The sequence below is a fragment of the Dryobates pubescens genome, chromosome 23, assembly GCF_014839835.1.
Source record: "Dryobates pubescens isolate bDryPub1 chromosome 23, bDryPub1.pri, whole genome shotgun sequence".
NCBI classification, from domain to species: Eukaryota; Metazoa; Chordata; class Aves; order Piciformes; family Picidae; genus Dryobates; species Dryobates pubescens.
This window is the reverse complement of record NC_071634.1, coordinates 10,560,893-10,576,557: the sequence shown is the minus strand read 5'-3', so window position 1 is coordinate 10,576,557 and position 15,665 is coordinate 10,560,893. Positions and strand designations below refer to the sequence as shown.

The 15,665-nt window shown below is 39.3% G+C and overlaps 1 protein-coding gene across 8 annotated transcripts in view; it reads right to left on the bottom strand.

The window, feature by feature from the left end:
- The window catches only part of PPP2R2C (protein phosphatase 2 regulatory subunit Bgamma), a 154,061-nt gene that overhangs the window by 66,074 nt on the left and 72,322 nt on the right, over positions 1-15,665 (bottom strand). For 2 of the 8 annotated variants that reach the window (XM_054172458.1, XM_054172459.1), the window contains exon 2: positions 13,266-13,416. The exons of 4 other annotated variants lie outside the window; for them this stretch is intronic. In XM_054172458.1, the coding sequence (XP_054028433.1) occupies positions 13,266-13,314 (49 nt within the window). In that variant the 5' untranslated portion in view covers positions 13,315-13,416. Of the gene's footprint in view, positions 1-9,064; positions 9,221-13,265; positions 13,417-15,665 lie in introns of those variants that run through there. 2 more of the 8 variants (XM_054172461.1, XM_054172460.1) reach the window with 2 other exon arrangements.

The following is a 15,665-nucleotide window of genomic DNA, read 5'->3' as shown; positions in this document are numbered from 1 at the left end:
ATTATAAAGGTTCTTGCATGACAAAAACTCACGTGGCAAATTTGGTCTCACACCAGCTCTCCCAAACATAAGATCTGATCCTTTAAAACAAAACTGTAACAAAGAAGAATCAAATAAACATTAAAATCATCCAGGAGGCTCGACCTTATGGAAGATTTCCAGATATTAAAGTAACTTCTCTTTTGCAGAATGAAATAGATGGCTGACTCACATCCTAGGTTTACAGGCACAGCCTTGCACAACACAAATACATAAATACAAAAAAACTGTATCATCGTCACCAGCTCTTAAAAACAGGAAGGACACTCATTGTTAATGTCTCAAATGTAAAAAACATCATCCCTGAGACCACAGCACTTAATATTTCACAAGTTTAGGGCTGAGCAGGCTGTTTATACACAGCCTGCAGGCTCCCATCAGCCTGTATCTTCACGATTTCCAGTATCATTACAGTTGCAGTTTGGATCAGCTTTAGAGTCTGAATTCCCTGAATTCTCTGCTCTAGCCAATTACAGCAACACACTGGGGAACTGCAAATAAATGGTGTTTTCCTGCTGACTCTAAAGAGTGAAATAGGCACCAAACACAACCATTCATTTCATAATTTTTCCCCCTTATCAGTATGAATTATCACAGTATAACTATGGCTGGAAGAGACCTCGAGGATCATCGAGTCCAACCTGTCACCACAGACCTCATGACTACACCATGGCACCAAGTGCCACGTCCAATCCCCTCTTGAACACCTCCAGGGACGGTGACTCCACCACCTCCCTGGGCAGCCCATTCCAATGGCTAACAACTCTCTCAGTGAAGAACTTTCTCCTCACCTCGAGTCTAAACCTGCCCTGGCACAGCTTGAGACTGTGTCCCCTTGTTCTGGTGCTGGTTGTCTGGGAGAAGAGACCAACCACTTCCTGGCTACAACCACCTTTCAGGTAGTTGTAGAGGGCAATGAGGTCTCCCCTGAGCCTCCTCTTCTCCAGGCTAAACAATCCCAGCTCCCTCAGCCTCTCTTCATAGGGCTTGTGCTCAAGGCCTCTCACCAGCCTTGTTGCCCTTAAATTCCTGCTCAGACTACCACTCAAGGACAGATACTTAGAAGTGCAAAGGGAGGCTCTGTTTACTTTCATCTTCTGGTGGGAACAAACTGAAGATGCAGAGAAATAGCAATTTCACATTTTTCTGCTAATGAAGGCTAGAAGAAACTGCTGCCCCTGTACTTCAAAGGGAAAAAAAAAAAAAAAAGATAAATAATTTCATTCTCAGAAAGGCATCTCGATGGCACAGGAGCTACCAGGGCTGCTCCTGGCAAGCAGGGCTCAGCTGAGTTTACTCCACAACAAATTAGTAGTTGTGTAAAAAAAAAATCCAAGTTGAAATTATGTGATGCCCAAACTAGACAAAGACTTGGTACTGATTTAGAGAATACAGGCTGCACTGCAGAAATGAGTAAATTCTTCACAACCACAAAGAGCAAGTGAAAGCTGCAGAGATAATTTATGTGAATCTCCAAAGTCATTTTAATAGTATCTCTCATAAAAAATTAATCTGCAGAAGTTAGCAAGCATGACACAGAGGAGGAGAACCAGTGGACTGGAGAAAAGTTGGCTGAGGTATAAAGAGGAAAGTTTGCCAGCCACAGCAAATGAGGACTCTGTTTGCATTTTAAAATTGAATCATCTGGGTTTTCATCCAGTGCTAAAGACTTAGATTAAAAGGGGAAAAAAAAAACAAGTTGAAAGACCTCTCTACAAGCCAATGAAGCAACATGAATCGTTACTTTGAAAAGAAGAAACCCAAACCCACATACAATAAAGCAGAAATATAGCAACAAAAAGCAACAACATTTATGGTTACATTCTGTCACACCAGAAAAGAGATTTCAGGGAGGGGGCAGAAACCTGTGTAATAGAGGCCATAAAGCAGGATTTTAAATTAACTGAGGATCCAGCCAACCTTGACGACTTAAACAGAAGGTACCAAATCTGTCTTTTTTCTTCACTGGAGCTATTCACAGTTTGCATGAAGATCTTGACCAAAGTCAATGTCATTTTGGCATAAAAGACAATAATAATTGTATTTATGATACATCCCTCCAAGGCTGCACACAAGATCACTCAAGCAACTTAAAATACACCATAATACAGGAAAATATTTTATTTTAAACCCATTCTTACTACTTTTCATTCCAGTAGAAAATTTGCAGCTATTGTAAAGAAACACAGTGTTTTGCCACTTTATTGATGCAACCAAATGAACAAGTGTGTTGTTTATGAATGTAAGGAGAGGAACAGCTAAGCAGATTTGCTTTCCCCCACACACACACTGCTACTAGGAACCAGTCTTCACCTTTGTTATTCTCTCTATGACCCTCAGCTCTTGGGTCCCAGCTGCCTGGTAATAATTTTAAGCTCAAGATACAGAAAGCATTGTGATGCCACAAAGTGCCAAACTCCAGTGAGACCAGGGACACAGAAAAGGACAAAAAGCAATGAAACTGGTGTTGAATGGCTGGGGGAGCATTTGGTATGAGATACATTTAGAGTCTGCTGCGATGGTATCAACAGATTATCCATCACTACCCAGGGCACTGGCTCAGTTGACACCAAAGGTCCCGATCCATCTTTCCCTCTCACCTTGTAGAAAGCAGAATTGGAATCAGTGCCTTCAGATTCACCTGGGCTAAGCCTAAACCCAAATTTTCTCCGTTCCCAAGTGGCCTCAACACAAATAGTGCATATAACAGTGCACTTAACTCCTTTTGCCATCTTCTCCCCTTCTATAGCATTACTGAACAAGGTGGGGCACTCACAAGACACTTTTCCCAACCTTACTGGTAGTATTATAGACATTACTCGATAATTAAACCTACATTCCCCCTTCTTGCTTTCTTGCAGTTGCTGGCAACAATCACAGGTGGATAGAAACAAGAAGTATTTTGTTTTTCCTAAGACTTTGAAAATTTTATGGTCACTGAACCAAGGGGTTCTCCATTTGCTTGTGTACCATAAAAATAAACCTTGGTCTGCAAAAGCCAAATCTGTATCATAGATGTTGCTTCAGAGTGCAACTGACTGGGGTTATTCTTACTCTGGTCTGCAGTTTGACAATACAGTGCAGAGCAGAATAAAGCAATAGACTTGCAAAAGCTATTTATAGTGCCTGTGCCCCAAGGAGATACAGCTAATAACTAATTCATTTCTCATCACACATTTAAATGCAATATGAAAACTTCCTAGTTTCTTATCAGCACAGGAGAAAAGACCCCACTGTGGCTTTCTTTAAAATAATTAAGGATTCTTTACCAAAACATTTTAATCAAACCTAGTCTCTACAGCTGTCTTTTCTTTCCATGCTTTATATCTGTTTCCTTAAGAGGTCCATGCCTATTAAAGCTTTGATGAAAGCATTTCACAGCATAGCAGCTTCCCAAGCTATTAAAAACTGCTCTCATTTTCCTAGATAACACATTTGTTTCTCAAATGGTTTTCTACAAACTGGATTAAAATCCAATACATTATTGGTCATATTAAGAGGGAACTAATGGAACAATCTGCTAAAAAATTCAGTGAGTAATGCAACTGCAGTATCTACACACAGGGAGTTTTGGGGGTTGCTTAGGTTTTTGTTGCAGGGAAACTAGATAAACTAAGCATTATTCTGAATATTTTATTAGGAGTTATTAAGAATTAAACAACAGGTAAGAAAGAAAGGTAAGGATTTCTAGTACTTAAGAAACATCAGTAACCACATTGAGCTTTCCTTCTGCTGCAACTGTGGCAAAAACAAAGCAGCAAGCAGGCACGACGCTCAGGCAGTCTTCTAATTTCTCCACACCCACAATTTCTGATTTCTTTTTCTCTTCTTCCACATGCTGACACCAGGTGTTATAACAGCTTGACTTCAATGAGGGTGTCCTAAGAACAGTGTGGTTTCAGCCAGCACTAGTGCCAAAGCTGTACCGTCCATAAGCCGATAGGGGATGCTGCGAGGGGCCCCAGCTGGTGCTCCGCAGGAGCTGCTATTGCCATGGGACTCAAGAAAGAATAAGGGCCCTTGTGAACAAAACACCTAAAGAACCCCCACCACCACAGACTATCCTATGGCTCAAAGACTTAAAAATAATGACACACTATTTAACCTGGGCCTTCTGTTACTTTTTAATTAAAAGGCAAGTTTTTATTAACAGGTTTTATGCTTAAATTGTAATTAATTGCCATATGAAACAATGCGAATTAACTCCACCAATCTGTAATCCAGGGCCCCTAGGGGCCCTGGTTTTACTGAGTAGCATGACACCATCCTAATTTTACTTTCACCACTGCAGGAGCAGCATGAGAATTATTCAAAACACACATTAAAGATAAACCATAACTATATATTGTGAGCTTACACACTCAGTTATGTTGTAGGTTCAGTGAAAACGCTAGGAAACAAGAGGGACAGATATACAGACACACATCCTAATGACTTAAACATAACTGCCCTTCAATTAAGCAATCTGGTATCAAAAGTAGTATCTTGTACTCAGAATGTTTGTTTTCAGATTTATCAGTCATAAAGTTTAATGAGTAAAACCTGGGCAAACACACTCTACACCCCTAATTAGATCTAACAGAAGGAATGCAGATCTCCTCCAATAACCCTTAGGGCCTTTTAGGGTTTGGTTGGGTTTTTTTCCATTAGCAGAATATTCTGATACCATTAAAAGCAGTGTTCAGTGGTTGCCAGAACCAGATCTTTTCCAGACTGTAAAAGGATACACTACTTTGTGTGCATGCATTCATTTTACTTAAGAAAGGGAGAGAAGTCCATCTGAAGTTTTCTCACTTTCAGGTTCTTCTGTGCTCCTTTTTCTTCTGTTTGTTCACTTTATTATATTTACTCTATTGAATGTTTATGGAGTCTGTGCTTTAGCCTGAATCATTGTATTAATCAGAAAGGAAATATGCCCCCATTGCAACATTATATTAACTGCTGAGATTATCAAAGCAAGATATCTAAGTGATACTGGCAAAAAGCACATAACAAGTGTAGCTGTAAGAGGGCTTAAAAATAACTGCTAAATAAAACAGCATCAGCTGCTTACTTTTTCAGATTTTAGCCTGAGCTACAGTATGTCCAGCCTACATACTGCACAGGAACATGCAGACTCTGCACAGCTTCTGAGGACAAATCAGCTGAGCTGTTTAGATTTCTCAATATATTAAAAGAAGGGTACAACATCAGCTATTGAAAGTGATTGCCACTTTCTAATTTGTGCTCACACAGTATTTAAAACTTTGAAAAGCAGATCTGCTGCCTAATCATCATATTAACTCTTTAACCATGACCTCTCAACTAAGCAGCAAGACACCATTTTTTTTTTAAGCTAATATTGAAACTAATCTTCATTAATTGCTTCCCCACTGTAAACTTGCTAATGGCTTCATCACACCAATAAGTGAGTAAAACCCAAACAGAAAAGAAGAAAATACTAAAATGACATAACTAACACTATATTGGATATAAGTGTAACACTATATTGGATATAGCACTGGATAATCAAAGATGTGTGACAGCAGACCAGATTTTCAGAATCTCTGATTATGCAGAGTGAGACTGCTCAAGTTTGCACCCTCTCCATAATACAGAAATGTGAAAATATCTTCTGGAAGAGCAAGAGAAGGTTAAGAGGTGATCTCCTCCTGAAGTGTATTTATAACCACTGCCCTGTGAAGGAGCACAGTTACCCATCATCCTGTCTCCTTATGATGTACCAATAGAGGATCCTGATGTGCCAGTACATCAACTTGTCAGGAGTGGCTGGAGCAGCATTAAACAGCCACAGAGCAGGCAAGTGCTCAGTGATGTTACAGTGCTGAGCATACACAAAAGTTCACTTAGGTGTGCTGGCTGCTGAAGGACCACTTGAGCTGCTAACCACATTGGTTGTGTTCTCAGATGAGAATGCAGTGAGACAAAATGAACCACTACAAAGCATACACTATTCAACACTATCATATACACTCCTCATAGAGAACAGGGCAGAATAACAGTAGTCCTGTCACCTGCTCATTGGTGTGAGGAACTGAAGCCTCATTTGGACACCCTCTGTTGTGCCAAATTCATGCTCTTGCCATGAATTTCATTGGGTTTTGAAAACCTTCCTGGTTTTCTGCCTTGCCTGCTGCCATGTTTCCCACTGTACCATTTCAACAGTGAAGCAAATCCATTAGAACCCCTGGCTGCAGAGACCTGTGACTATATGGACTGTTTCATCTAAAGGGATCAGATTTACCTTCTCTATTAATATAATCATGGATTTAATAACTGCTTTATCTCCACTGAATCTATTTTAATAGCTGAAAATCCAAATGAATTTTTCTTTCCTTATGCTGTAAGGTCTGTCTCAGTGTGTGATTATTACATTAGCACAACCAGTTCTCTCCAAAACCAACTGAGACTTCTTCCACTAAATGCTTCAAACCTGCATCCTCTCCTATTTGCTTCTGATGACACTTGCCCTCACCCCTTTGTGCTGAAGAGCTGGAGCTAATAAGATGATCCATATATCATCATGATGTAATGCAAGCTGAAGCATTTTGGGGTTTATTAAAAATGTTTAGTTATATATGATGACCTTGGGGTCAAGCTCTCAAAAACAATGAGAGAAGGAACTCATTTGCCATCACTATTTTTCAAGGTACCTTTCTATATGTTTAATCAATCCACTGACTGGTTACTAAGCTAAAGTAAAATTAGCTTGTGATTATACAGCTGAATACAAAAACAGCAGACAAAAAAAGAAACAAATAAATTTCTAATTTTTCCTGACCTTTGGGTACTTGACTTCATTAAATGTGGTTTTGATTTGACATTAAAAGTGTCCCTGGGTCTCCAGTGTTTTTTAATTCTATAATTAGTGACTATTAAATGCTTTTCTTTTATTAGCTGGATTTTAGTACTGTATCAGTTGTAAAATGCTGAAGGTAGGGGTTTCTTCCTAACAGAAATCTGTCATTCCACAACAGCCCCATTATTGCTGCATGGTGAGGTTAAGGAGAGCCTGAAGCCTCCTCTCTTCTCTCCTGTATGAGGAGCTGGAGGACAGCCTGCCCACACCCAGCACATTCACAGTTGGCATTAAACTCCAGGGCCTTGTAATGTTTAACTTTAATCTTCTTTGCCAGCTCCCACATATTTCCAATGTGTCTTGTAGAGGAATCTCTCTCAAGACCTTTTCTGTTCAGAAATTGTTAGCAGCAAGAGTTTTGCTAAAAGTTGTAAAGAGAGGAACATGATACTTCATAAGCTAAGCCTGCCATTAAATAATACCAGAATTTCCTTGAACAAAGAAAATTTATCTACCTCACCCAAATCCTTTGACCTGCCAAATGCTGATTAGATACAAAGACTTATCACAAAACAGTGGTGGTGGACAAGAAAGGGAAGTTCCCAGACCACCACAGGCCAGTTGAATGTCACCATAAACAGTATCACAACCCAGCAGAGATGTGCTTCTCTTCCTGTTCGACTAATGACACACACAGAAAATTACCCATTATCTGTGTGCCAAAGATGTGACCTGTTGCTATCAATTGTAAAGACAGATGTATTCTTCAATTATTTATTGAAATGTACTAATTAAAGAGGAGAATTATAGGAACCTTTCATTAACCTCTCAGCAAGTACATATATTTTGAAAGAATTATATGGAAAAGAAGAACCATCTGTAGACCAGCTCTGCAAGACTGAACAGCAGTAACATTCATTCTTTAAATCTAATATTCTTTTGCCAGTCAACAGAAAACAGATGTTATGTAGTAACTTCAAAGCCACAAGCCACTCTCAAATTGCACATGACCCATACACTTCTTTATTATGGTCACCTGATGATTTAGGCTATGGGTGGTACAGGATCTCCCTTAGCAAGACCTGGCCATTCACAAGGGTACAAATGTGCCTGCCAATCTGAGCTTGCAGCCATGTATTTCATATCCCAGATGCTTCCCCAAGTACTTTGTGCGTTAGGGAAAAGCCTCTGGAAGGTTTTGTGTCTGGGCCCAACACCAAAATAAGGAAAAGGATAAAGCTCAGCATGAAGGAACAGAGAAGACACATGCAGGTAGCACTCTCCCAATCTTCAGCCAAGATAGCTTTAAAGTGTTCAAATTCAATATCTAAACCATGTAACAAAATCAGAACTTTAATATCCCCTGTGCAATGGAATTAATAACTAACTATTGTCATGATCAAATAAGACAACTTCAGAAAATGCTTAAGCAGACTTAATGCTTATATGTCATGGACAATCCAAGCAGAGCAATATACTCTACTGGTTACCAAAGTGTTTTAAAATGTGACCCAACATCACTACCAAAACCATTTTGAAACTGGTAACATTCTGTGCTATCAAAATTCTCTCTCCCGTACTTCAGACAAGACACAGGTAGGAGACAGATTTTCCCATCTAAAACAAAAGCAAAGAGAATTTCTGACCTCAGAAAGCAGGCCAGTTGGCACTGAGATTGCTTGCTCATTCCAACAGCCAGCTGAGATACCAAAGCACATACAAATAAACCTAACTATTATCAATCATTTAGAGTAGTGCTTTATTGATCTATTTTTCCTTTGGATAATACAGCTGGGGTTTTTATAGTCAAAATCTATACTTTCTTAGCACATACTCTGCTTTCATCTTATGATTGCTGAGCACACAGAGTAAAATGAAAATATGTAACAAGGAGGTGAAGTTTTGTTTTAGGTTTTCACTTTTTCCTTTTCCATGGGCTTTTTACTAAAACCGAATATAGTTGTGCTGCCAACAGTCCCAGTGTCTACTTGTCTCTGAAGGCAAGTTTGTAGTTCTCAGGAGAGGGGAAGTTTCCCACCAAGCTGCAGACTCAAGAGCTGGCAATATCTAATGCTAGAGTCAGTCTCTTTCAATTAATTTTTTTGAGGGTACTGATGAAAAGATAGTCCACAACAATGGGGACAAACCATGCTGTCACAACTACCCAAACAGCAACAGAATCAAGAGTCAAATGAGATCAAAAACGGTTAGCATACATGACTGTACCTTGGTCTATCATTTGGAAGATATAATTTATCAGTGCAAGCAGTGCAGCTTGTCTACTATATATAGGGCTAAACCCAGATGGATTCAGTCAAGGAAATCTGAGGATTCTAGATGCCACCAGAGTCGCCTTGCGCACAAGCTTCCTTATAGCCTTCCCTAAAAAACAAAGAAATTTGAGACAAAAAAAATACGGTGAAAACTTTCCTCATCTAAGGATAATTTCTCAAGCAGGAACAAATCTGTTGACCCTGTAAGCAAGCAAGCAAGCACCTTGTTCTCCCAATCACTTTCAGTAACAGAAAAATACTTCCTCAGTGGACATTCCCAGACTCACGAGAGTCTAAGTCACAAACTGCAGCACAGATCTTTCTAGTTCCTATAATGACTTCCATTAGTGTAATTAGCTGAAACTCAGGAGAGTTTTCTCTCATTCTCCTAATCCCAAAGAAACAGGTGCTATTTTTAGAATTGCCAAGGAGGTGCTGAAATAAGTCATTGAAGTTATTAAGTACCTTTCAAATTCCTTTGTGTGAAATCCATGGTACAGCTGTTGAAGGGATCCAATTCAGGTAAACCAGTTTACCCTAAACCAACAGAGTTCAACAGAATGCTTGTTGGAGCAGAGCCTTAAGAAGCATTAACTGCTTCAGTCAGTAAAATTTAAAATGGTGCACAGAAAATCAGTCTACAGGTTCTAGAGAACAGGTGCTCTTTCCCTTTTAAAGGTAGAATCTTCCTAATGAAAAAGTGGTAAGGAAAAAAAAAAAAAGTATAATTCATTAAAGCATACAAATTCAATGCCCTGTTTCAGAGAAATAAACTTCATTCCTATCATCAGAACATAAGGAGAGGAAGTTAAGGAGCACATTTTATATTAGTATTGGTATTCAAAGCAGAGCAGCCCAAGTTAACAGCCCCTCATCCCAGGTCTGTACTGCAAAGAGAAAAACCTCATGGATCCATGCAGAAATAAATTCTGCATTTTAATTTGTATCTCGAAGATACTTTGGAAAGCAAATACATGCAAGTACTGAGTAGAATAATAATACAAAACCAATCAATCTATTCTTTCAATGCTTATTTACACATGCTCAGATGTAAATCTGCAGAGCTTTGAAATTCAGAAAGATAAAGTGTTGTATGAAAGCAATCCTTTTTATGAAGGCATTTGTCCAGACAGCAGCAATCCATTCAGGTTAGTTACTCAGGTGTATATATCGCCATGCCTTGTACTCATGAGAGGGAGTTTTATTTCTACTTATATTTGTGCTATTAAAAGCAGTACTTTTAATAAATGGTGAATCTGAGCAAGCCCTCTATTCTTTTGGTGGAAATAGGGCAAGTCCTCTAGGTATATAGACCGTCATAACTGTATTGTAATTTCCCAAAGCACTGGAGCCCCAGTACTTAGTCCAGCAGGGGAATGGTGTATACTATTACTTACAAAGACTGACTATAAGCAGTGAAGAACTATCATATATTAAATGTGGCCATCCAAAACCATGAACACGAACAACATCTCTTGATCCACCCAGACTTTTCACTGAAAAACATGGGAGATTGTCCCATGAGTGTGTGTGTAAAGCAGTATCCTTCGTTTGTCCTGCTGATAGTGTTGCAGACAGGGTTGGTAGGAGAACAACCTTGCCTTCAAGCAATCAAAACCTTGTTAAAACCTACAAAGACCTGCAGAAATCTGAAGTCACTTTTTTGGATAGTTCACCTGTCACAACACACCTCACCCTACCTACATTGTCTTTCTTCTATTCTTGGAGCATTGCAGCACTGTTAGGATTTTTAAAAACCTTCTACATTGGCTAATCAGAAGATTATGGAACACTGCTTAGATAAACTGAAACATCAAAATTGAGAAGACAAGCAGCAGAGTGCAAATAATATCCTGTCAGAAACATACCACCATTTAGTAACAACACCAAAAAAACAAAAAAAAGAAAAACCAATCTAAAATGGCCACAGAATAAAAATACCTGGTCATTTTTAGCTGGAAATTACTGATGCCTTTGGGATGAAAACAAAACACAGAGAAATTAGTCCAGTGATTCAATTTCTATCACGCTCCTGAAAAAGGACTACTGCTGTTACCACCATTACCAGCATTGAGTTACACATTAGAATATATACCATAAACACAGACTGTGATAAACGTTTTCTTGAAACTCAGATTCTGCTGTTTCCCCAAGCCCTATAGATTTTCAAGCCAACAATAGCTGCTCTTTTGATTACAGCTCTAGCCTGTGTGACCGATTTCTTATTCTGGGCTGAATCACTACAAAAGCAAGTCGATTGGTTAAAAGAGGGGGGAAAAAAGAAGGTTAAAAAAAAAAAAGCTGAATACCATAGCAACTGGCTCACAGCCTTGCTAACATGCAGGAAGGATTTTTGACTTGAACAAGATCTACAAGTGAAAGCATCAAGTCAAAAGCAGATCTGGCATAATATCAACAAAGCAACAGAACCACAAAAGTTGCTTAACCCCTCCCCAGTCTCTTCCCTGTGGTATCTTTTGTGTGGCAGTAAATCTTCAGGTTCTTATTAAAATGCAGTACAGGGAACAAGGGAAAATGTGTGTTCTAGCACTGATTCTGTGTATAGATGTAGGCACTGCAGACACTTTGTCAAAACAAACAGGATTCCATTTTGAAGAAAATCAAGTCATGGAAGCAGAACAATAACAGAGTTTGACCTTCAATTTTAATTAATAATTGTATCACTCAATAATAAGAAAGATTAGAATTTTCTAAATAAACATCTCCAAATATACTGAAGTCTGCATTGTCCAAGTTAGTGACTGCTTTTAGGAGCACCACAAGGCAGCCAAGATATTGATAATAAAGACAATTACTGAATGACAATACCCAATACCCTCTAAAAATTGCATCACATCTGTAAGGAATGCATTTGAAGCAGCATATTGCTTCAATCTGCGCTGGGTTTATGTGGCATGGTTAGGGGTTGGGGGAGGCTGCAGGGGTGGCCTCTGTGACACAGACAGTACTATCAGGAATTTTAAAACTTCACCTATCAGGTTATTTTGTCTATATCTATATATATCTAGATGAAACTGGTTAAGCATACACATCTGCCTGTTAGCCCAACTGAGTGTCTGAAAGCAACTCCTTATTGAGAAAAGAACCCAGTCGTAAGGCAGTAGGAACTGTTACTCCTAGTACACAGTGCTGCTAATACAGCTAGGATGCAAGAGAAGTGTTACAGAAGTATTAAATACAAAAGGGAGCCTCTTAGCCCAAGCACAACACACTCAGACAAAAACCAATCTGCCTGCTTACAAATCCAATCAGAAGAAAACATCTTAACCATCAAACAGACAAGTAGCACACCAAGTCCTGTGTTATTACACCATTCTAATGTAGAACCTCATTCCTTTCCATAACATTTTGACTTCTGAGTGCAAAGACGAGTTGTCCTATACTATTCAAAGAGTTCTGCAACCTAAAATAAAGGTGTTTGATTAATTAATCTCAGAAGAAGCTGTGCATAACCAGGAATTTGAAACAGATGGATCTATCCAAAAACTCTGTCACAGGTCCTTTGCATAATAAGCAAACATCAGCAGCCCTGTAGAGCATGTAATGCTACCTCCTCCCAGAAGCTGTTCACCCCATTAAGAAAATGATCAACAACAGCAATGACGTTGGCTGATTTGCCACAGGACAACTGTAGAATCAGTAGCTAAGAACAAGAAGTCTTTATTTGATGTCAGTGAAAAGTCTCCATTTACACATAGGTCACTAGCATAGAAGACAGAGCCATCACCATTTCATGCCATTTTCTGCAGTTCAGCTCAAAAAATACAAACAAAACAGTCTGTGCAATGCTTATTTACCACATGACACAGGAAAAGGAGAAACAAACAGAGAAAGGGCTCACATGCCTTTACTTTTATTGTAAGTACTTAAGCTTTGTATAATCCATGGGACATCTCAGACTCCCAGTGACAACATATAGAGCGTGCAGTGTCTCGGTGCGCCACCTCCTCTAGGACACAGTGGGTTTCAAAAACTTTTATTCACTGTTTGTAAAGTGACATAATACAATCAATTAATTGGAAACATCTTTATCACATTTGGGCTTTGTGGCTTCCAAGGTCCATTGACATAAAGGGGTTCTCTGTAACCAGCCACCTGGGATGAAAACAAAAATAAGTTATAGGCACCCTTACCTCCTAGTCCATCTCCAGAATCAACCTCATAGATGCTCTCCCCTTCCATGTTGCCTTTGGGATGCAGCAGAAAGCAAGATCTTCCTCAAGTGATAAGCTCAGGCTCCAGAAGGAAGTTGAATCCACCCCCTCTGCAGCCAGCAGATGATATCTTTCAAACAAAAACATAAAAACAAGGCATTGATCCAATCCTGCTACACAACAGAGAACTCACTTAATTTCTTTCTTATGCTCCCAGTTAAGCTGTGTCCACTGGTTGTACATCCAATATCTCAGATCCTTATATCAATACAGTGTTTTCAGTGGGTATCTTTGGTACTTGTAAATTCAACTGCCATTCACAGTACAAATGCACCACCTCATATAAAGAGGCTGCATCAGTCCAAGCTGCAGGACTGTATTGAAGGGGAAAGCTTCAGCATAGACCCATACTCATTCGTATGGCCCAATAGGCCCAGGACTGGGCAATATGGAGCAACCTATTACCCATCTGCAGGATTAGTCTTCTCTGGCATGCTGTGAGTACTGTGGAGCCAAATTAGTCAGGTTGCAAACATCAATACAGACTGAAAGCACACAGATCATGTGGGTTCACTTTCTTAAGACTACACTTAGGGTCACTAAGTTTAGGCAGAAAGAGCAGTTCAGCAAGATACTTTTCCCTAAACTGAGCCCGAATAGCTAGCTGGTTTTCTATCACTCTGCTCCAGTGTGACTAGCTTTTACAACCTCTTTTTGAATACAACAGAAACAATTCTCAATTAATTTTAAAACCCACTACTACTGAGTCAGGAAACATCCACATATCAGTACCTCTGAGTGGCAAGAAAAGATACCAAAAGCAATTGAACAGCATGGAGTAGCTTTGCAGTAAGTGAATAACTGTCACAAATCAGATGTTCATGATGGGCAAGAATGAGCAAGGATGAGGTCCAGCACTCATCCTCCCATGTAAGAATTGCAATCTGATTATTTTTAAAACAAACCAAAAGCCATCTGAAAAGAGCACAGAGGCATCTCTCTGCCATAAATGAACTTTGACAGGCCAGGAACATAAAAAACATGATGAGAAAATGATGATAACATTCATGAATGATGGAATACAGAAAACACAGTCCAGGTACCAGTAGTAACTTAAGGCTAGCCATGGAACAATGTATTGTCTGTCTCCTTCCCAGTTGCAAACAAGCAAATAATAATTATTTATTTATTTGTAAATCTGCAGCCTTCTCTTCTGCTTTTCCATGTCATCAGGACTGCATTGGAATTGTCCCATGTCACTGAGGCTAACTGAGAGGGTGGAAAAGGGACAAAAGCTCTGTATTAACATGAACTGCCCTGTATCTTTCATTCAACCCCCTTCTTCCACTTCCTGTCATCAAGAAAGCAATAAATATTATAAACAAATCTGTATTCAGACATCAAGTAAAAGAAAGTCAACAGTTCAAGTACTATGCCATTTTGTTGATAAAAATAAGGGCATACCTAGAAGTTTCACACCAGATGACCTCTACTTCTTCAACATCTTCAAGCATCTCTCAGCATCTGCATGTTTGTGTCGCTTTTCTGCTGGGTGTGCCAGTGCAGGCGTGCACCATGTAACAGAGCATGCATGGCACTGCAAAACACTGAGCAGGCTTCCCACGGAGTGAAAATTGTAGTAGAGCCATCTCACACTGCTGATGCCTTTTCTTAAGCTCACACCAGTGACTCAAGGTGTTCTTCTAAATCAGCATTCATGTTTTTCAGAAGGTATGCTACTGCAATTTGCAAAGGACTGAAGACCAAGACAGGATCCATAATGCTGGTTTTTAGTGATGAAGTATCCTTTGTGGAAATTTTTGTTTGGTGTAAAGAATCCATACATTTTAAAAACACAACAATACTTACCAAATAAATAACTGGAAGACAGTGGTTATAGCATCAACTCTGGCTGCATAGTCACACCTGAAAAATGTATGGTCCAAATGCTGATTTAGGAAGCTCACAAGAACGATAACAATCGTAGTTCTTGTTTATAAAAGCAAATGCCATAAAGCAATGAATATTGGATTCCCACAATCAAAAAGGCTCTACCATCACAGGATTTACTACTGTTTTCACTGGACAAATGGGTCAGGTGAGGAAATAGCCATAGTTTGAGAAAGTCAATCACAGTCTTTCAAATGAACGAACTTTTCTTGCAAGTTTCACTTTGGAAAGATTTCATTCTGCTCAGATCTTCATGCCAGCCCTGGCTTTTATGATGAATGCAGAAACTGTGTTTGTATAAAGTAGCTGCTGACCAAAGGACATTGCACAATGTCTATAAACTAAACAATGCATTTTCATCTGGGCTTTATGCCTACATATCTGGAGGGGGGAAGGGGGTGGAAATCACATGCCCAGCATAAATATCTA